General features: G+C 45.1%; 1 protein-coding gene across 1 annotated transcript in view; it reads left to right on the top strand.

Moving 5' to 3' along the window:
* The window catches only part of ABL1 (ABL proto-oncogene 1, non-receptor tyrosine kinase), a 77,599-nt gene that overhangs the window by 39,310 nt on the left and 15,942 nt on the right, over positions 1-22,347 (top strand). Inside the window, exons 2-4 of the mRNA XM_054284278.1 lie at positions 15,012-15,185; positions 16,459-16,754; positions 21,791-22,063. Coding sequence (XP_054140253.1) covers positions 15,012-15,185; positions 16,459-16,754; positions 21,791-22,063 — 743 coding nt within the window. The remainder of the gene's footprint in view (positions 1-15,011; positions 15,186-16,458; positions 16,755-21,790; positions 22,064-22,347) is intronic.

Raw genomic sequence — 22,347 nt, 5'->3', positions numbered from 1 at the left:
AAACTTTTTCAGTGATGGGTGATGAGCCTCTTTGGATTTGAATTTAACCTTGCAGGCTTCAAATGATAATACTCCAAGCAATTCCCTGCAGAGCTCATGACCCATCTTGTGTTTTTACATGAGTACAGTGAATACATATCACCACTGCAGGAATTTAGTAGTACCTTCTGCCTTGTTACTACCTTAAAAAAATAAGGATTCTGCTCTGTTGCTTGAAAGGAATTTCAAATAGTTGAGCATTCCATCTCTGAAATCCCACCACTTCCCAGGCACCTCCTTCACTCATGAAAATTGCAAATAACAAACATCTGTTAAATCAAGGAGAAAAACCAACAAATGCACATGGTTTATTGCAAAATCCTTCGCTTTTCTGTTGATGTGTACAGTGGACTTTTTGTAACCTGGCTTTTCTTGTTGGTTTTTTTTTTTTTTTTTAAGTTTCTACCAACAAGAGTGGGACTTAGTAAGTCCAAGTACCAGAAGTGTTTAATGTCTCCCTGTACATGCATTTGCCTTTCTGTGCTCTTGCAGGGCTATTCCAGCTCTCTTGGATGGTGACTGAAGGAAGAAAAACACTCTTTGCCCTCAGGTGTTAACTTGCCTTTATTTGTGGGGTTTTTTATTTTATTTACAATAATACCTATTGTGGAATGGTCTGAGTAATAGCAAGAGGCTTTTGTTTTTAACGTGCTGTTTTAACTGGCTGTTGTAAACATGTCAGCTGGATCTTGAGAAGAGCTTAAACAGGAAGGTAGAACAGTGGTCTGTAAAATGTTTTGTGTGTGAATTGGAAAGGGAGAAACAGAGGTTTCTACATGAAAAGCTGGAAGAGAGACACTGGCAGCACTGGTGGAGTGGTTCCAAGTTAGGGCAGTGGTGGAGAAAGGCTGGCATTTGCACACATCTCTGGCACAAAGGTTCATCTGGGCAGAGTGGTGAAACCACTTGAGCCCTGTTTATCTGGGTGTGCATTCCTAATTTCCTAATGCCAGTGGGATTCCTAGAGCTCACCAAATAAGTGGTAGTTGTAGACCCTCAGTATCCTGGTTTCCTGGGCTTTCTCCTGTGGAGAATCTCACTAGGAGATCTCACCAGGCTGATGTAGAGCACATTCTGTGTGATAACACCAGCAAGGACTTTTCTCACCCTCTCCTCATTAAATGGCTGATATTACAAATAATTCCCAAATGTCATTGCCTTCTTGTGTAGTGCTGTCATAGCCAAGGAGATGAAAACCTTGGGGTATTCTGGAAGACTTGTTTTCACTTGTCCTTTGGAGTGTCTGAACAATGTCTTGAGACTAAGAGGTGATCCACTCAGGAGACAGTTGTTGAAATCTGAGGTGGCTGGGTGTGGGATGTGCACTCACCCCTAACCCTGCCAGCCTTGGGAATTTCTCTACCATAACAAAGCTCTCATTACACAATGTGCTTGACTCACTGAAGTTGTTGTATTCACTGCAAACAGCTCTACAAGACTCCACCAGAGTTTTTGTGCTGCACGTGCCAAGAAGGTAGAGTTGAGTAGCCAGAGTTTGAAAGCTGCTAGCCCTCTGTATCTGATAGATAGCACTGTCTTCCCAAACGTTTGGCACTTTGTGTCTAAGAGTGGATGAAGTTGTTTAACAGTGCAGGGTCTGAAAATCCAAAGGAAGGCTGGAACCTGTCAGACAGAGCAGGAGTAACCCCCAGGAAAACAGGCAGTGCTGCATTTGCTGTCGGATCAAAGCCCAGCTCTGTTACAGCTCCATCTGTAGCACATGCTGTGGTCATTCATGGATTTCAACATCGGCTTCTTTAATTATTTGCATATACACATACACACACACACATTTTTTACAAGGTAATGGTGTTAGGATGTGTTACTCCACTATGTGAAAAATGCCGTCAGACAAGAGCTGTGTAGCATGGGAGTGTTCTGTGGTATGGGTGTATTTTTAATCCTAAAGACAGTGACCTATGAATGTGCCAAATCACATGTAATCTCACCACTTACTAAGAAAAATGCATCTCATAAATGATGTGATTCTACATTTTGTTGCTCCAGAGACAAAAAAACTGTTTTACAGCTGGCACTGAGTTAGTCTTTATTGTGAGGAAATTCTCAACTGCATTTATAGAAGAGAAGGATAAGGCACAGGTAACTTTAAGCAAGAATTTGCTCTTTTTCTGGCACACTTGTTTACTCTTTTGCTTTAGACACTGGTTTGAGATGCTTCTATTTCAAGTGACTTTTCCCATCTCTAATCAGCTGAATGTGCCTATCAAAAAATGCCCAGACTTTGGGACTTGAAACTCTGTTAACTTTCCATGTTTCAGAAGAGAATTTTAAAACAAAATTAAGCTCAGATTTTAAATGGGTAACAAACGCTCAAGCTGTTTTTAACAGTATCGCAACAAAATTCACTCCAGCTGCTAACACGTGAGATCATGCCAAAACTCACTTTCTGTTCATGGAGTCCAGTCCTTTTGCTGCTGCTGTCATGTGTGTGTGTGTGATCATTTTCTTTGGGATAGAAATCTGTCCTCAAATTCTGGGTAGTGTTAAGAATGTAAAGAATAAATATCTGTCTGCTAGAAGCAGCTCTGACACAAAGGCTAAATAGGTTTGTGCTCTTGTAGGAGACTGAACAATAAAGGCTAATGGATGCTGGATTGCATTAATGAGAGCAGAGCCAGCAGGTCGAGGGAAGTGATTATTTCCCTCTTTTTGGCTCTTGTGAAGCCACATCTGGAGCTCCTTCCCCTGCAGCAGATGCTGAGACCCTGGAGGGAGCTGGAGGGGGCTGGAGCTAGCACTGCCCCCCAGGACCGAGGCAGAGAGGGGGTGGAAGGGGTCCCAGAGCTTTCATAACACCCCACTGGTGGCTGGAAAGGCTCTTGTCAGAGGTGCACAGCAAAAGGACGAGAAAGCAACACTTAAAACTGGCAACCAGGCAAAGCTGGGTAGGTATGAGAGGATAAAAAGTGTTTAACTGCCCAGCAAACTCTAAGCCTGGAAAATCCTGATGTAGGGAGATAGCCTCCCTCCGAGCAGGAGCTGGAACTGGAGACCTTCTGAGCCTGCTCCCAACCAAATTGTTCTGCCATTCTGCAGCAGAGAGACTGAGTTGAAGGCTGCATCAGTCACTGTAACCCAGAAATCTGCACACATTTTCATGACTGATCTTGTTTAAGATGTGTATGACAAACAAATGTGAGAGGGATTTATAGCTGACAGCACTAAGAGTGGCAGAGGTTGTGTGACACTACCAGTATGGCTTTTATTTCTATATCACCAGTTAATTTCATGGCATTCAGGAATGGCAGAGGGTGTTTGCTCAAAGTATTTACAGCCCAGTTTGCCATGACACAAAAGAGGAAATGTTGAAGGATGATGTTTGCAGCACAGGGACCACACAAGCGTGTCTGCCTGGAAGCATAAAGGGAATTAATTTGTTTATCTACAGAGGAAGTTATCCCAGATAGCCCTTTGTGTTTAACTCCCCAAGTGGATGTGTTTCTCCTACAGTGAGGTTCTTCTGCAGGCGAGTTAATTTAATTTGAGATGAGGCATTCTTCTTCAGGAATAGGAACCCCAGGAGTTCATCAGAGATGTAATCCGCATTAATTCTGCTGGCACTCATTGTATTAACTTTAATTGTGATGGCTGGGTGGTGCTCGTGGGGGGCAGCCTTTGTACTGCAGGGAATGCTTTGGGGATTCTGAGTTCCTACAGCTGCAGGAGAAGTGGGGTAGGGATGAGGATGCTCATCTCATGGAAAAGAATTTGTGTGCAGGATGCTTGGTCTGCTCTTAAAACCTCATTTCATCCTAAAACATGACACTGGGCTGAAATATGTGAGGACTGAGCTCCTCCTGTGATTTATGTAACCTTTCTCCTCCAAATCTGTGTTTAACTCCTCTTTTGTTTCCTGGTAGTTCTTTTTTTCACTCCCCAGTGCAGTTGCACACAAGTTCCCTGTTAGGCAGGCAAGGAACAAGTAGATAGGTGTTGGCTTCTTTTAAACTCTGGTGCTTCCATAAAACAGAAATTCTCCAGAAGTGGAGAGAGGATGGGATAGATGGGGAGAACTGTATTGTTTTCCCAATGTCCATGCAGGCTGCCAGCAGTGGAGATGAGAGCCTCAGCTCTTTGTCTGAATTGAGGAAATGTTGAAGTTCTCTACCTGCTTTCTGGTGTATTAAATGGGAATATCCATGTTTGTGTTTTCTGAGAAAAAGGTGAAAGCACTGTAAACATCACACTGTCCTTAGTGTTATTTCTTTGCTAGGAATGTGACTTGTGGTATTTAAAAAACCAAAACCAAAACCAAATGCTCTTATTGCAGTTCAGTATGGGTTGAGAGATCAAGGATTTTTTTCCCAGCTGTCTTTCATGTTTTTACCCCATGGATCAGAAGACCGGGGCAAAGTGATGCTGTAAAATAATGTTTAAAGAGTCTGAGCAATGTTTGCTGTTTCGGAGACACAGACCTCAGATGCTGGAAGCATGCAGAGTTTCCCCTAAAGTATTCAATGTTTGAAAACCATGGAGGGCAAAAGAGCACAAGCACTAGTCAGAAACCTTGCCAAAATAAACTGTCAGATGTGAAGGCAAGTTTTCAGGGACAAAAAATGAAGATTTGCTGATCTGTTGACTCTGTGTGTGACACACCGAGGGCTCCACACATTGTGGGGTGATTTGTGCTGAGATCAGATTCCCAGGCCGTTTTCCCCAAACTCTGTGTTCTGCACCCTTGAGCACCTCTTGCTCCAAGCAGCAAGAGCACCCCGAGCTTTGGGAGGTGAAAAGGGATTTTTGAGTGGAAATAATGCAGTTGTATACATACCCAATATGCTATCTCCTTTAGAGAGAGATAGGTAGATAGACCATACCTACTATATATAAATATAAACATGTAAAAATACATACAAATACAAATATAAATTATATATAAAAGACATAACTAGATATAAATATAAACAAATGTATTTTATTATATAAAATATATATATAAATTTATATAAATGTATCAAAAATTTATATAAATATATAAAAATTTATATAAATATAAATATGAATATGAATATAAATATATGCACCCCAAAAATTATGTTTGTTTAAATGGGACACACACAATAATGCCAGAAAACAATCTATAAAAATACATGAGCAGAGAGCATTAATTGGTGTGCAGCCTTGAGAAACATGCCGGGAAAAAGAACGGTAGGTAGTGTGAGAGTGAAAACTTTTGTGCCCTTGTGCCGGAGGAGCAGCAGTAACCGCATGAACCTGAATCCCTGTGCCTGTAATGAGCGTAGGGATGCCAGGACGGGATGGCAGGGCAGGAGCTGCGGCTCCCCCGCCGTTCTGTGCCGGGTTACCGTGGGCATCGCTCCGGGCTCGCCGCTGATGGAGCAGCCCCCGAACGCGCTGTGGAGTGACGCGCTTTGGAGGCTCCCCTGGCGGCACGGAGCTCCAGCACCCCGCCTTTCCCCCGCTTCCCCAGACCTGCTGGTTTCCCCCCCGGCCTCCTGAGCGCTGGGAGAGTTGCAGGCAGGAGGAGGTTAAGGAGCGAGGGCGTTGCTGCACGCCTGATGTCATGGAGGCCGGCGGCGGCGGAGTGAGGGGCCCTTTGTTGGCAGCCGAGCCCCAGCAGCGCCCGCCGGCTGCCGCGCACGGCCGGCACCGCTCACTCTGCCCAACTTAGTTGGCTGCGCTCTTTTTTTTTTTTAGTTCTTACTGCTTTTATTCTTTTTTTTTTTTTTTTTTTTATTCTTCTCCCACTCCATTCCCCGCCTCCTTTCCTCTCTCTCCCGCCAAAAGAGTTGGGAAGGAGGGAAGATGGCTGGAGTTAACTCCCCGGGAGAGGAGGTGCGGGGCCCCTGCATTTTCCGCCTCTCGGGCTCGCCCTTGTAGTGCTTCTCGGAGCGCTGGATTTCGTCGAGTTTTCCTGGATATTTTGTTTCAGGCTTCTCCTGGATATGTTGTTTTAGACTTTTTTTTTAGACTTTTACCGGGATCTTTTTAGACTTTTTTTTTTTTTTTTAAAGACTTCTGACGGATAATTCCACATAGAAAAGAAGCTGGAGGAGAGGGGGGAAGGGAAAACAGAACAGCCGAAGCCAAACTCTAACAAATGAAAATGTTGGAGATTTGCTTGAAATTGGTGGGTTGCAAATCGAAGAAGGGGCTTTCCTCCTCCTCCAGCTGCTACCTGGAAGGTGAGTACCCCGATCCCACCATTCCGGACAGAGTTTTATCCCTCGTTTTTAAACTGGGGCCAGGTTTGGGGGATGTTTGGAGCTGGCCACGTTCGGGCTGGGTTTTCCCGAGCCAGGGTGAAGAACCAGCGGTGTCGGACCCAGGTGCCTTTCATTAATGCAGTTACAGAGGGAGCGCGGCTCTACCATTTATGGTTGTAAAATGTCAAGTGATCTTATTGCCGAGCCCATAAACAAATCCCTATCTTCAGGCCTCAGCTTTATTATTTTTTTTTTCCCTGGGGGGAGAATCTTCCTTATTTTGGGACGTGAAAAAACCCAACGCCGTACTCAAGAAAATTTAGATGAGTCCATCGGTAAAATATTTTCAGCATGTGTTAATACGTAACACATTAGTCAATTTTGGTTATCCCCCTTCTTAGTGTGCTTTCCACAGGCATTCGTTTAACTGACTTTTCTTGCATGTTTGCTTTTAAAAAGTGATTTTTTGAGTCACACCCGTGGTTACTTGCAGACAGCGGGATATTAAACATATGGAGTCAACTGGTTTGGATGGAAAGCTTGGGCTTTCCAAGGGGAGACTTTGGGCTGAGGTCTTGCTTGGTGTGACCTCCAGCAAGATTTTCACCCTGCCTGGACCAGCCTTGTGGTCCCTCCTTCCCTGCGCTCCCAGCGCTGTGTCCATCCCACAGGCTGCTTCAACTTCTTTTGTGTTGCTGGATGTTGTTTCAGTAAAAATAATCCTCCTGCCAGGAGGACCGTGCTAACTCATCAAATCAGAGGCACGGAAGGCAGCAGCTGATTTCCAGGGGCCTATCGCAAGTCGCTGTTGCTCAACTCTCAAATATTCGCTGCAGAAACGGCCCTCGGAAATTCATAGGTTAGGAATCTCAGAATCTACAAATGGCTGCTCGTGGTAAACTCGCTTGAAGAAGTTTTGGATCGAGAGTCTGTATTTATTGGATACATTCAGTGACTCTGAGGAATTTTTTCTGTTCTCTAAAATCAAAGAACATTGTCCAGAGGACTTTTTCCTGCTTATTTAAAGTTTCAGAAACCAAATGGTGGGCAGATGCATGAATAATTTTGATGTTTTTATATGACTGAATTCTTCTGCGGTGTTTTAAGTGTACAAAGCCTGTGTCTGCGTTCCCTGCCTCTGGTATTGCTCAGGGTGTGTGTGGAGAAGGAGCCCCAAGCTGTGCTGGGCCTCCTGTCTGTGCTGCTGGATCTTTCAACACAGCCCTGGGAGAGCAGGCAGAGCATCTGGGGCCTCATTTCCCTCTGCAGAAATGAATGCTGAGGGATGATGTTACAAGGGTGTTGCCCTGACTCTTTCTTGCAAGTTTTCTCTTTTGTGTTCCTTACAGCCACTCCCCCCCCTCCCCAATTTGCAATGCAGTTTCATAATAGGATTAGAGCATAGTTTGACTTGGCTGTATAGGCAGTGTGAGTTAAGAACGTTGGACACAATTAATATTGTAGTATTTCCACCTCCTGCTTCCCTGAGACTGTGTTGTATATTTGGTTTTTTTAATGATGTAATGGGAAATGCATATTGAAACGACTTTTACTCAATTTCAGAGTAGCTCAGTCTCACTTCTCAGCTCATCATGGGGCAAACCCAAAGCCAGTGTCAGAGCTGATGTTAAAGGTGTACAAATGTGGCAGCTGCAACCTTAATGTGGCAATCAGGACATAGACAACCCAAAACCCCCATAATTGATTGGTGAGCTCCTGGAGAGCAGCATGAGATACTCTGCTGAGGAAAAAGAAGTTTAAAAAATCAGCATTTTCTGTTATTCCTTTCTAAAGCTGAATGTCTTCCTGGACAGCTTTCTTACAAACATTACTGTGAGGTTGAAATCATTGTTGAGGACTCCTCCAAAAGAGTGGTGGTGGCTTGTCCCAAACTCCTGAATTCCAAGAGCACAAGCGAAATCCATTTGCTTGTGTTGCCCTTAAGAATGTAACAAGTTTTTACATATGGATTTGTTATTTTAAGCTTGGCAGATCATGAGAAGGGGGCAGGGTTGTGTCAAGGGTCAGAAACTCTGGATCATTGCTCCTGGATCCCTGTGAACAGCCTGTGGTGGCCACTCCATTTCCATGCACAACCCTCAGCCTCTGAAAGAAACAATTAATGAGATGATGGTGATATAATTGGAGGATTTAAGTCTGCTGTTATTTCAGTTGTATGAAAAGCTGAAAGTTTCTTTACTGTAATAGATGAGAAACCTTAAACATAACTGCTTAAAGGCTGGAAGGTCCATTATGTGCTTGGAAAGCCAGTTGCAGCCAGGAGGATAGAAGAAATTGTACTTAATTCCTTATTTTTGTATGTATTCCTTATTTTTGTATGTACTCCTTATTTTTGTATGTTAACAGAAATAATTCAGTTCTTGGTTGATGAATAGCATGAGATGTAACAAAATCAATTCTATTTGTTGTATTTTCAAACACACTTTTGGAGAATATTGTGCTGAGTCTGGATTTGCTGTGAGGCTGATTTGCTGTCAGACACGTGTGTAGGTGTACGTGTCCTTTGACCAAGTAATCAGAAATGTGGTTTTCTTTTCATGGTGGTCCCTTCTGAAGGGCTTTTATGCTCTGTTGGTTTGCAGGAACGAGGGTTGTTTGGGGCTGCTCTGTGTGTGGTGTGGAGGGCTGGCAGGTGCTGTGGCCCATGGCTGTGTGCTGCTGTGCAAGGGCAGACTGTCCTCCCTGAAAAATCTGAAATAATTCTCTTAACTTGATCAGAAATACGCTCAAACTGGTTCTGACAATGACTGAGTTTTCATATTGACGTGTGAGCTGGGCATTTCTTTGCCCTCATTTCTATTCCCACTAGTAAATATTATTTTAAAATGTGACAGATTTGAATTTCTCTCATCTGCTTTCTCGTATCTGCCTTTGCCAAAGTGAATAATTCCTCACCCACTTCACACCAAGAAAGGGTAAAGAGTAGAAGGGAAGAGGCACAGCGAGTACTGCTGCCAATCTGATCAGGAAAACAGAATGTGTCCATGTCCCAAATAGGGGCTGGAATAGTCTTGCTGCCTTTTTGGGCTTGGCTCTGCCACTGAAAGGCAAAAGCCTCGTTTAAAACCTGTCAGTGTTCTCTGTGAAGTTTAGAAAAAAAAACATTCTGGGAACACTAGTAAAGTCCTTTTGTTTTTTGACTGAAAAGACTCCTGTCCTGCCAGCTGTCAGACTGATTTTTTTTTTTGTTTTTTTCCTAATTTATTTCTTTTAGCATGTCTTGTTACAGCTAGAGGAGACAAGCCTGGGGAGGAGCAGCAGCCTGTACCCATTGCCCTGTTCCTGGAGAGGGATTTTTGTCGTGCATTTGGGCACACATTAAGCCAGGCCTAAATTGGCAGCACAGTGACTCGTCTGCCCCAATGTCACTGGGAGAGCAAAATCATCTGCCCCTGCTTGGGAGAGCAAATGCATTAACCTGGAATTGCTGCCTCCCTTCTGTATTTCCTCTCTTCCTTGGCTGTTTTCTGCTCCTCACCTCATGGCCTCTCATCTACCACCACTCACTAGAGTTCTTGCTGTTATCCACATTTCTGGCTTTGCAGTGGCTTCTTTGTTGTGTGCTCGTTCCAGTGGTTCTTATTTGCTCAAAAATCTGGTTGATGGTGCTTGCTACAGTTTCCCGTGGGATGTGGTGAGGGAAAGGATTATCATTTCACAGGAAAAGTTGTAACAGGTTTGAGACCTGAAACTGATCATCCACAGACCCGTCAGTCCTTCCCTGAGCAGTCTGTGGGGCTGCTCAGTGAAACAAGGGAATAGAACAATAAATCTTGATGACTCTTGCTTGGTGCTTTCCCTGCCCCAGGGCTCAGAATCAGGCAGACTTTCCTACTTCTGCTCCTCCAGGAAGGAAACAAAACCAAAAGCTATAAAAGTGAAGTTGTCAGAAATACTGAAGTGTCACTGAAGTTCACTTGAATCTAGTTACTCTTTATTCTTCCTCTCCCAGACGTTATTGTCTAAGGTCAGGCAGAACTCAGTGGCAGATTTGGGAGTAAAGTTCAGATTTCTGCCATACCCACTGTTCTACTCCATCCATTTACAGCTGTGATTAGCTGGCTGGAGAAAGATGATGTTTGCCATGTCACTAAGGGGTTATAAATGGAATGAACTCAGTGAATGAGTTCAGGTAGAGCCTACAAATCTGTGTAAGAGTGAACTTGATGAAAAACCCAGCAGAACAACCCACAAACAAACCAACAAAACAAAAAAATGATGTTAAAAGCCCCAAAATTATGGAATCATCTCTTGGAGGAGTGGCCCAGCTCAGGGGAGTGGGGCTGTATCAGTTTCTGCACTGCTTCACCTCTGTGTATAAATACACAATGTTTAAAAAGTGGTATTTTTCCTCATGCTGACCCTAAGGACTTTCCAAAAATCAGCCAAGAGCAGGAAAACCATCAATTGCCATTGCTGCAGAAGGGTCTGTGGCCTGGGCTGTGCAGAGGGTCACAGTAGAGGCTGAGCCTGATCTCACTGGAGGGATGAGTCTGAAATAAAACATGAGTCCCTCCTTCTTTTTGGAAAGATCTGCTTTACAGGTTCTTTAATTTTATATTTAAATCCATATTCCATCAGGCATAGGGAATCTGTGAGGGCCACTAAGGAGCAATACTGAGACAGAGAGACAGCTGCTCCATCATATGTGCTCAGAGTGGGAAACATTTGGAAGTATTAAATCTGCATTGCTATTTATCATCATTTCTTCCAGGGGAAAAGGGGAGTAGAGGGAATGTAGGGAAAGGAGAAGGCTTAGGTGGCATGTGCTGTGCCTCCAAAGAGATTACTAGATGTGTTCTGCACTCCCTTGCTCTACAAACCTTGTGGAAAAAATGCCAGCACAGTTTGTAAGCCCACAGGATGTTTGTTTTGTAGGGAGACAGGAGGTCTCCTCCTTCCCTCGGGACTGCCTCGCAGTCAGCTCTGGAGGAGCCAAGTGTAATTCTGTGCTCCTGCCTGTTTGCCAGCCCTTCCCTTGCATTGTGAGGGAAATTTGCTTGCGTTCATCTCGACCAGAATTGTTCATACTCAGAAGTTCTCACACAGCCCCTAACCATGATTCATGGCTTCGTATGAACAGTAATGAGTAGGAGATAGTTATACTTACGAAACCTTTTAGTGTGCAAGCATAAATACCTTCTGGGGAAAAAATTTAGGGAGGAAATGATGACATTCTTATGGCTAATGCCTCAAAATACAAACTGCTGTTGTCTTATTTCAAAGTCGGCACTGCTTTAATTAAGAGTCATCATTTAGTTGATGTTAGTGGAGAACTCAATTACCGTGCTGCTTTAGGACTCCCATCAGGAACCCAGGTGTTATCCAGAGCAGAGTAATAAATTGCAGCCTTGCTGGGATGCAGCACAAGACAAAGTGGATGTGTGGAAGGAAGGACAGCCCAGCGATAACAGATTGAATTACGCTCGCTTCCTGCCCCATCTCCGTGCCAGGATGGCCTCCTGTAGGTACAGCAGCCAGGCTGATTTATTAGGAGGAACCTGGCCCACTGAAGATCTCAGCAGTGCTGTAAAATTGTAGTTAAAACCAGCAGTAGGAGGTGAAGGAGCTGTATGTTGAAAAAGACTCTCAATATGTAGGAGCAGCAATGTCTAATTCCTGCTCTGGAGGACTGGAATGTCTGGGCAGATTTGCTGGAGGATGGCTCAGAGGGATAAATGCTGCTGACAGCCGGCTGTACGTGGCTCCCAGATGGACATGTCCTGTCTGCTTCTCTCGCTTCATGGTTTTGTGTCCTCAGTCTGCTGACAGTCTCCTCTTGGGGCCCAGACCTTTAAAAGTGTGTTTTGTCACGGTCTATCAAGCTTCTGCTACACTCGGGTCACCACAATTCTGCTCTTCCCTTTACGCTCTTCTCTGTGTTGACTCAGGGCCTCGTCCTCCCTTTCTGGACACTCTTCAAGCTTCATTCACCACCTTCCCCACCCCAGTTCTTAACTTGGGGTCCCTAACTTCTGGAAAAACCAGCCCCACTCAGCCCAGGAGTTGTCTGGCATGTCCCCATTGTGCTCTCCTGCTCAGCACGTTCACACACAGCCCACACCTCTGTTGGGGTGCCTGTGGCTGCACAGGAGGGAGAGACAGAGGGTGTGAGCATCCCCTGGTTTCACTGGGAGACCAGTGTGGTTTTCCACTGTAGCAAATTCTCCTGTGTGTGTGTGTTCAACAGCCCTTGCTCCTGCAGGTCCTTGGTGTCGCAGGTGTTGTCACTGAGTCAGTGTCTGTAGGAATGTCCTTGAGCACAGCCAGCCTTCCCCGACTCTGTACCACGCTTGTGGGTGTTGCTGGCACTGGCGTGGTGTTGTCTCACAGCTGAACTGAAGCACATACCTTGGCATCCCAGTGCAGTGAGTCAGTCCCAGCCTCACCAGGGCCTGGGCACTAGGGAGGGATTCTTGTGGAGCGCTTGGCTTTGCTCCCACATCCCCATCCCTGCTTGTGCCTGAGCCATCCTCGCTGAGCTGCCATGTGCTGGAGTTGGAGGGGAGCCTGCCTTGGATTTCCTGCCTTCCTGTGGAATTAGTGCCCGTGTGGGAGGCATTTTCCTTCCTAAAGGAGTTTATGGTCCATCCCACAGAGCAGTGACTGCTGCTTTGTCCCATTTTGGGGGAGAGCATCACAGCATTGCTGCTTGCTGAGGTTGTGTGTCTGTCCCTTGCAGCTCTGCTGTCTGTCTGTTCCAGGTGTTCACTGATGGTTTAACTCCTTGGAGTACCTCCCATCACTCTAGTGCCCTGTGTTTGATAAGGGAGCTTAATGGGCTTCAGAGTGTTTTCATGGTAAAATGATTGTAGCCTAATTTCTCAAAGTGGATTTTCTGTTTCTTGTCTCATTGTCACTCTTGAGGGAAACCAGGCTATTAAAATATATTCTCCTGCTGGACACAGGAAGAGAAAGCCAGGATATCAAGGTGCTTTAAAATAACCCCCCAACACACTATCACTTTTTCTGACTGTGGAATCATTTAGAAAGTGGAATTATTTAACTGCTCTGATTCACTATGGAAATATATTTCCCTGCAGTTACAGTTTGGCTAGGAAAACTGTACAGGCCCAGCAGTGTCTGTATTTGCTATTTTACTCACATGCATCATATACTTTTTCCAATGAATACAGTAGTATTTATGTACATAAACAACCACCCAGAGAGCATTTACCAGTGGTCACCTGACTAACACATCAAGGATGCCAGATTGTCTTTGGGTGAATAGTGGCCACCACTACTATTTGCACTTTCACTATCAAAGATGATATTAGAAAATAATGTGTATTGTTATGATTTGTAGGTTGAATTTTGGGGGGTTGGTGGGATTTTTTTTTTTTTTATCATTTCTCCACTGGAAACATATTTTGGACGTGTCCCAGTACACACTAAACTTCCATGTCTTTTCTGATGTCAATTGCCTCAGTTCTTTGCCGGTTTACTGGCACAGCTTATACTCAATTTCCAGGCCAAACCAACAGTAGTGTTAAAATCATGTTTTGACAGCATTGCATCTGTACAACAGCACAAAGCTACTGAGTATTGCAGGTGTAAACAGAGTTCTGTGCCCCCAAGTGACCTGACAGTCTAGGAAACACTTGGCATGGAATCTCTGTGTCCAGAGCCCTGTGTGTGCAAAGAGGGGCTCAGCAGGCAGGGGCTGATGCTGTAAGGAAGGGCAGTCCCTGGGGCAAGGGGCTGCAGTGACAGTGCCGTGTTTCCTGTCCCCAGAGCCACACTGACGCGATGCTTTCTGTGCAGCTCTGTGACCTCGCTCAGCAAACTCATCCAGATGGAGAATGACCCTTCAAAATACAAGAGTTTCACAACTTATTGTCCTGGCTCTGTGCCACCACAGTCAGGCTTGGTGCTGCCAGCACATCTGGAGGTAGCGTGTTAAAGAGCGAGGGGGCACAATTATCTGGAGCATTTCTGCTCCAAACTCTACAGTCGGGCCCCAAAGTGAAGGACTTGCAAGGAGCAACTGCAGTAAAATTCCCTGGTGTATTGGGACTTGCCTGATACTTACTGAATATTACATGCCTAATGTGCTGCAGGGTATAAAAAACTTTGGAGGTTGGCTTTTATTCACCTGTAAAGCTCAGTTTTCAGGAATCTCTGTCTTTTGAGTTGTCTTAGGGTTCCTAAAAATGTAGAAGTATGCTCAACACTGCTATGGTTTGAGAGTGATGGGCAGGAGAGAGGGCAACAAAAAATATGGCCTTGTTCTCAAATAAGAAGAGAAATGATTAAAAAAACTGTGAATACCAGAAAGACCTAACTCCTTCTTAAATACCATGTCTTATAAATCTCACCTTGCTTGGCTCAATTTGCTGCACGTTCTAGCCATTTCATTTATAGGATAATTAAGGGATTTACCTTTTAAAGGTCTTGGGTTTGTTTTCAAATCTAACCATTCCAGCAGTTAGGTGTGAGCCAAAGGATTTACAGGCAGCAAACAGCCTACGTGAGCTGCATTTACTGGGGGGATGGAGAAGGGCTTTCCCTTTCCTGCATTTCCTGAGAGGCAGGAGCTGGGGGCTCTGGGAGGGTTGGGGACAGCTGTGGAACAGGAGTGTCCTGCCCATGTGGCAGGAGATCTGCATTGAGGCACCGTCCATATCTGTGCTCTGACGCACGAGGAGCACACGTGTCATGAAACAATGCAGCTTAGAAAGTCCGAGTGTGTGGCTTGGCCAGCTGGTTTTTATCAGCCAAAATGAACCTGCTTTTTCCTTTCTCTCCCTCTTTCTCCTGCAGAAGCCCTTCAGAGACCGGTAGTGTCAGACTTTGAGCCGCAGGGTCTGAGCGAAGCAGCTCGCTGGAACTCCAAGGAAAACCTCCTCTCCTGCCCCAGTGAAAATGACCCCCATCTCTTTGTTGCACTGTATGATTTTGTGGCAAGTGGGGACAACACTCTCAGCATAACTAAAGGTAAGGTCACTGGCCAGAATTCCACTGGGAGTGTGGGAGGAGGTGTAGGAAGGAAGGTCGCTGTGAAATAATTAAGTTTTACACCAAACCCTGTGGAATTTTTTTTTACTGTGGGAAATCATCTTAAACAAATACAAATATTTCACAAAGTCATGACCTTTTTAAAGGTTATAACTGTCTTTTTTTTTATTGCATTGGGCAAGAAACTGTCAAAACTAAATTCTCCATTAGGATCAAGAATTTGAACTGAGAAATCAAACTGAGCTGATTTTGGAGGCTGGCCTCTTATTTTCACAGTTCTCCAAAACACAGTCCCTGCATGAAAAATGACTGTACAGATGTAAGGACCAGAAGGATTGAGAAAGAAAACACTGTATGTACTCCAAGTCACATCTACTTACCTTCCTAATTAAAATTATTTTTTAATTGTTTATCCACTCCAGTTCTTTCCTAGCTCCAAGAAGCCAGCTCAGTTCAAATAAAATTTGCTGGATTCATTTCTTAAACTTGAGCAGTATTGGAGCTGGTGCAGAACTGCAGGAGAGCCTAAAAATCTGAAGCATGTGACTTTATTTGGCTTGGAGAGCTCCAGTCAAGCTTGAAGAGAAACACATGCTCCCTGCTGAGTCAGATACCTATTCTTATAGGAGATTATTTAATGATCTGCTAGGCAGAAAGAACTTATCTTTGTCTTCAACTCCCAGGCTCACCATGTATAAATCTAATCCTGACTCTCTGCTGGGCTAATTTGCCCCAGAGCAGGCAGCAAGGGCTGGATAGCTCAGTCCTTCATGGGGGCAGTGTCCGAGTGCCCAGGCCACTCTCAGCCCCTGGCTACCTTAGCAAGCCCAAGGGATATCAGCTCTTTAGTGATTATCAGCTCTCTTAGGATTCCAGCTCTTTGCTTGCTAAGGTGCCCAGGCTAATCAGGAAGCAGACACGAGAGAGGAGAAGAAAACATCCTGGGGTTCCACAGCGATGGTTTTATTGAGGGGTCTGTGAAGGGTTCCAGTGGTGGCTCTTCTAAACCAGAATGGGCTAAACCAGCCCCTTTTTATAGGGTATAAGGGGATCCAAACTTGTCCAATAGTAGAGGTTATGGGAAAGTGACCTGTGGGGTTACAGAGATAAGCTGGGGTCCGAGAGGCAGAAGACAGGAGCTTCTTTTGCTATTTCATCATGGCTTGGCAATTCCTATCTTTGCACCTCAGCCCTCCACGGGGCCCTAGCGAGCTCAGAGCCTGCCGCATAAATCCATCTTCTCTTCCCCAAGGTGAAAAGCTCCGCGTGCTGGGCTACAATCACAATGGGGAGTGGTGTGAGGCTCAGACCAAGAACGGGCAGGGCTGGGTGCCCAGCAATTACATCACGCCGGTGAACAGCTTGGAGAAGCACTCGTGGTACCACGGGCCGGTGTCGCGGAACGCCGCCGAGTACCTGCTGAGCAGCGGCATCAACGGCAGCTTCCTGGTGCGGGAGAGCGAGAGCAGCCCCGGCCAGAGATCCATCTCCCTGCGCTACGAGGGCAGGGTCTACCACTACAGGATCAACACTGCCTCCGATGGCAAGGTGAGCTCCAGGCTCTGCTAACCCTGCTGGGATATTTGGTGGAGCAGTAGCAATGGAACTGAGCGTTTCTGAGCTCTGGTCGCAGGACTCGTGATTTATTACAGTAAACTGTGAGATTCTGACGTGGCTGGGACAAAACAGTTCTGTTCCTGTAGAAAACTATACAATCCAGAAACATTTTAGCCCTTTCTTTAAGGGAGAAAATAATAGAGTTAGATCAGAGCAGAATCTAATACATCATTTTATTGACATCTTGAGAATTCTTATCCCCGATGTTCAAAAGATAATCCCTGACTGTCAAATCAGTGCCTGTTGCTAATAATCCTGTAAATATTAGGGACAGAATGCTTTCTGAGGTATTCTGCAGTATTTTTAACTACTGTTTTGATTTCTCTACAGTATTTCAGCGTGATCATTGGAGACGGGTAGGCACTTTCACTTTTATATGGGCTTTGTCCCCAGTTCCTTCATTTTTCCCCTAGATTGTTGTGTGCTGTAGCAGTGGTGCAATGCTGTGCTTTGTGGATGCTGCAGAGAAATGTTAGCATAAAAGTGTAGTTTTCCACAGGTTTTTGTTTTGATTTCATGGAAACATTTCCACTGGCATTGGAATTTGGAAAATGTTGTTTTTTAACAAATCTATTTTAAGCAGTGTCTCTTTAGATCCTGTGCAGAAGTTGAAGTGTGGGTCTGGAGCATGGCTGCTGAGGCTCTTCTTGCCAGCATCTAATAGATGACAGATTCTATACCATTAAATTTCCTCAAAAGAAAAAAACAAAAGTAATCAAGTATAGTAGCAGCCCACTGTGCCAAATTTTCCTTTGTCCTATGAGACCTTTACTCTTCTTACAGCAAAGGTGACAGCAAAATCTTTAGTATGAAAATACAGGGAACCAGTACACTGTGTTTCCTATTTATTAGACTCAGTACTCTAAAACCTCCAATAAGATAACCAGATTTTATTCAGTGATGGAATATTTGTCTGCTTTAGCAAATGGGTTGTAATTGAGACAATTCTGACCATGTCATTTAAGGCAACATATTTCCAACTTATGGCATTTTGATTCTTCCTTCTCCCTCCCATGCAGACACTCTCTGTGGTCAGCATCAGTTCAGTGAAGTGCTGACATGCAGCATACTTGAAGGACTACATGGCAATCTGGAATATTATTCCTCCTCCTCTCTCTCTAGTGGATATTCCTTCTATTCCCATAGATGCTGGCAGATGAGCAGTGCTCACATGTGAACGTTTTGAACCGAAGGCTCCTTGGGTTGGTGTAAATAAGCATGTGTCCGTGAGGAGATAGCACATGTTCTCCATTTGAGCTGTAATAGAGTTTGGCATATGAAGGCTTTCATCCCAGCAGAGCTGTTTTTATCCCAGAAAAACAGTTCTGCAGAGCTCCAGTAATCCATTCAGGTCTGTGTTAGCCAGGTTAACCGTTCGTTTTCCACAAAGTTGCTTGCATTGGTGTTTTTGAGAAAAAGCAAAGCACAGGTTGGAACAATTCACTAAAGCAGATCTGCAGCTCATGATGGGTGGAAATACAAAACTGAGCAGCAGCAGTGACCGAGACCTGTGGCTTTTGGGCGTTGCAGGATCAAGCACAGAGGTAACCAGAGTGCTCCTGCTGCTGTGCCAAGTGCCAGCATCCCTGCGGAAGGGGCAGTTTGCCACGGCCATGCATCATGAGCTGCAGTTTGCAGCCTGGCCTGTTAAAGCTCATCGCTTTCAATTTGCGTTAACGAGCCGGGCAGTGAATTGCGACATCTCAGCGGCAGATGTGCTGCTGGGCTGGGGACACTGTGCTCTTCCAGCACCCTGTCCCTGGCTGTCAGAGCTGAGGAGCTGGGTGGAGAAACAGCCAATATCCCTTTTTATCCCTCTGCAGGATGGAGGCTGCTGGAGCAGGTCCTGCTCTGAGCTGCTCGTGTCGCACTCTATTTATTACCAGCTTTGCAGCAGATCATGGCTGTGCTGGAGAAAAGCTCTTACCTTCACTGCCCTGAGCACCTGGGGCTCTCCCAGCCTGCTGGATCATTAGTCAGCCTGTCCAGGGAATTTAATGTCTCCCAGTGGTGCAGTAAGGATGAATGGCTTTGGTGGGATCATATCCTGTGCCTGACAGAACACGCTCCAGGAGAAAGAGGTATTAGAGGAACATGTGGAGCAGCTGCTGCTCAGCTCAGTGCTGTGTCCTGCATTGCAAAGCCTTACCCAGACTTTTTCCTGGGAGAAAATTGAAGGGACTAGAGAGATCAGAGGTTTGTGCATCTTCATTTTAGTACAAATTATATTGAATGCATTGGCCGACTTAAAAAAAATTCTTCTGGGAATTTTTTTCTTTATTTCCCACTTCTATGGGTCATATTATTTTGGACCACCCTCTAATGTTTGGTTTTGTTGGTTGGGGTTTTTTTAAGGAAGGTATTAAAAGCGACCTTTCTTGATTTGGCTGGCACAGTGCAGCCAGTCATGTGGTAAACCACTTCCGTGGTACAGAGGCCTTGGTTTTCCTGGGTTTGATAGTACTTGAGGGAAAACCTTTTATTGAGTAACCCAACTGAATAAATAGCTTTGTCCAGCCAGTTCTTCAAATCCTGCTGTCCTCAGCAGGAGGGAAACAGGATTGGAGTCCTGCTTGAGTCTTTTGGATCCTCCCTTGTCTGAATTGGATGCAGACTTGAACCTCCATGGATTTTTTGGTGTGGATGTTCAGTTTTCCTGCTGAGTGGGGAGTGGGAGTGCCACTGGATTCAGGATGTGCTGAGGTTAGCACGGGCCGGTTTAACCACCTGTACAAAATACCCAAACCAGGAAAGAGAGATGTGGTCTGGTGGTAGGAGTGCAGATGAGCAGCCCATTGGTGCAGGCAGAGCCCCTTGAAACAGGACCGTAATTTGTGGTTTGTTTGATACACAAAAATTGACCAAATAGTGTCAACAACATAGCCAGGAAGCAAACTTGAGTCCCTACAATCTCAGGTGCTGGGTCTGTCACCTCTGTGAGAGTACAGGTCAGCAGCACCACATGGTTTTTTGTTGGGTGTCATCAGTGAGAGGTTAGAAAAAACCTGCCTACAGAATAAACACATTTACTGGTGGATGTTTATCTTAATGTAAATGGAAAACTTCATGAGTGTTAAGGCATGAAGTGTTGTTTTTGTGGCCTGGACAGGGCAATCCTGTTCTGTCCTCATCCTCCTACAGCTTTTCTCTGAAATCTTTGGCCATTTATTTAGCTTCTTTCTCCTTCTGTAACAGGATCATACAATCTGTCACACTAAATGCAGATATCTCTAATTTTCATGAGATAGAACTTGTCATAAAACCATGGGGGAGCTTCCTTCTCCGTGCCTCTCTAATACTTCCAAGTAATCCTGGAGTTCAGCTTTTTCTACATCCATATTTTTAGATTTTAATTCTCAGTGTAACATGGGATCTGCTCATACCACTGCAAGTCAAGTCGTTCCCAAACAGGCATAGCTTGTTCTAAATTGTGGTTGTACTGGCTAATGCTTGGTCACTCACACCAAGCAGCTGTAACAGCCTCTTAGGTTGCCACTTTTCTGTTCTAAGAACATCTGGTTTTAAGGTGATTGCACCTGTTTGGTCGTGAAAAGCTTTGTAGGTTTTTGTAGCTTTTTTCATTTGAGGGGGATTTTTTAGCCAGTGTTGAAATGAGATATCAAAATATCTGATTAATTCTGGTGGAGAGATGTGAACATGCTCCTCAGGAGGGTGCCATTATCTTCCAGTCTTCATTAAAAAGACTAATCAAGTTTGAGGGTGGTTTTGTCCCTTCTTGCAAACACTTTTTTCTCTTGCAAACGCAGCTCCCTTTTTTGTTGGTGATACTCTCTTATTCCTGGAGCTTCACAGATGGATTTTATTTTTCCATCCAAATATTCTGTCTAGGTGGAAGAAGCAGAATTTTACCCTAAGTCTAGGATTTTTGGATGCCTGGCAGCCCTATCAACTTCCCAGCCTCCTGAAATCCCAAACAGATGGCCATGCACATGCAGAAATTGTTGAGTGTACATCCAGCATGTCAGAAACATTTGAGAAGTTTGATCATAGCATGTGATGTGAGCAGTAGGTCTAGCCTGTGGAGTGGACAGGAATTTGGATGCTGCTCTTCCTGCAAGCTTGTCCCTTGCCAAACCTTGGTCCTTTGTTAGAAATGGAGCTCTTCCATCTTCTGTGTTGTAGGCTAGACTATGATGCAAAATGCATATTGGTACAAAGACTTCTCCCCATCTCCTTCAGGTGTTACCAGCACTTTTCAAATAATTCAATTTCTAGCTTTTTTTTCACCTTGCCTGGCAGAACACTGGGCTTGAGGATGAAAAGTGGAAGCACACAGCTCTGGTGGGAGGGAGTCAGTTGTCCATTATCTTTAGCAGGATTTTAGGCTTAAAATGGATCTTGTGTATAAATGTTAAGAAGGTAACAAGTATGGGTTATCATGCCTCCCAGCAGGTTTTCATTCAGTGGTAATGATTTTCCTTCTGTGCTATTGATCAGTGCCCATCACAGGAATGGAGCAGAGCAGCTCCTGACTTGATGCTAAACTTCTGCAGAAGCTCAGGCCTAAAGCAGGGAAAGCTCTGGTTTGCCAGTGAGGCTTCAGGGAGAATTTAGGCAGGTGAAAATGTAATGACCCAAGCAGTAATAGTTGAAACACTGAGAGTGACACCTCCCCATACTCTGCAGGAAATGTCCCAGTGTCCAGCCTTTTGAAAAAAGACATCTCAAGCAACAGCATGCCAGTCTAGTGCTATTTGCAGCTATTTCTGCCCTGTTGTTTTGGCAAAGTGCATGTATTTTCTCCTGAATCCATGCCTTTCCCATGTAAGCATCGGTTGTTCTGGGCTCTGGAGCTGGTTACAGAGCTTGTGGAGCTCCCAGTTCCACGGCTCAAGCAGAAGCACCACCACACTTTGCTTTCACAATTTTACAACGCAGCTCCTATGCGCGACCTCTCCGAGGAGCATTACCTGAACGAGCTTTTCCCTTCCCCTTTTGCTTCCCAGCTCTATGTGTCTTCAGAGAGCCGCTTCAACACGCTGGCAGAGCTGGTGCATCACCACTCCACGGTGGCGGACGGGCTCATCACCACGCTGCACTACCCGGCGCCCAAGCGCAACAAGCCCACCATCTACGGCGTGTCCCCCAACTACGACAAGTGGGAGATCGAGCGCACCGACATCACCATGAAGCACAAGCTGGGGGGAGGCCAGTATGGAGAGGTCTATGAAGGAGTCTGGAAGAAGTACAACCTGACAGTGGCTGTGAAAACTCTCAAGGTAGGACTCGGTCTCAGAGCAGTCCCCATTCAGGCTGGCTGCCTGCTCTCACTTCTAGTTGTATTTGTGTTGATGGTTGTCCTCCCTTTGAGTGCTGTAAGCTGGAGCCAGAATATTTTTAAAAGAGCTTGATCCTCTTCTGGTTTATGTGATACCTATAACACTCATATCTAAACAAAGGAGGATGTTAGCAGCGCAGTTTTTACTGGAGAACGGATGAAACCTTAGAAAAGCAAATAGTGCCACGGTGTCTCGTGTTCAGGGTGTGGTAGAGGTGAGCTGTT

The sequence above is a fragment of the Melozone crissalis genome, unplaced genomic scaffold, assembly GCF_028551555.1.
Source record: "Melozone crissalis strain CALT ecotype California unplaced genomic scaffold, PUWL_Pcris_2 ptg000041l_1, whole genome shotgun sequence".
In the NCBI taxonomy this organism is placed as follows: domain Eukaryota; kingdom Metazoa; phylum Chordata; class Aves; order Passeriformes; family Passerellidae; genus Melozone; species Melozone crissalis.
Note: the sequence above shows the minus strand (reverse complement) of the source record. Positions and strands in the feature narration are given on the sequence as shown.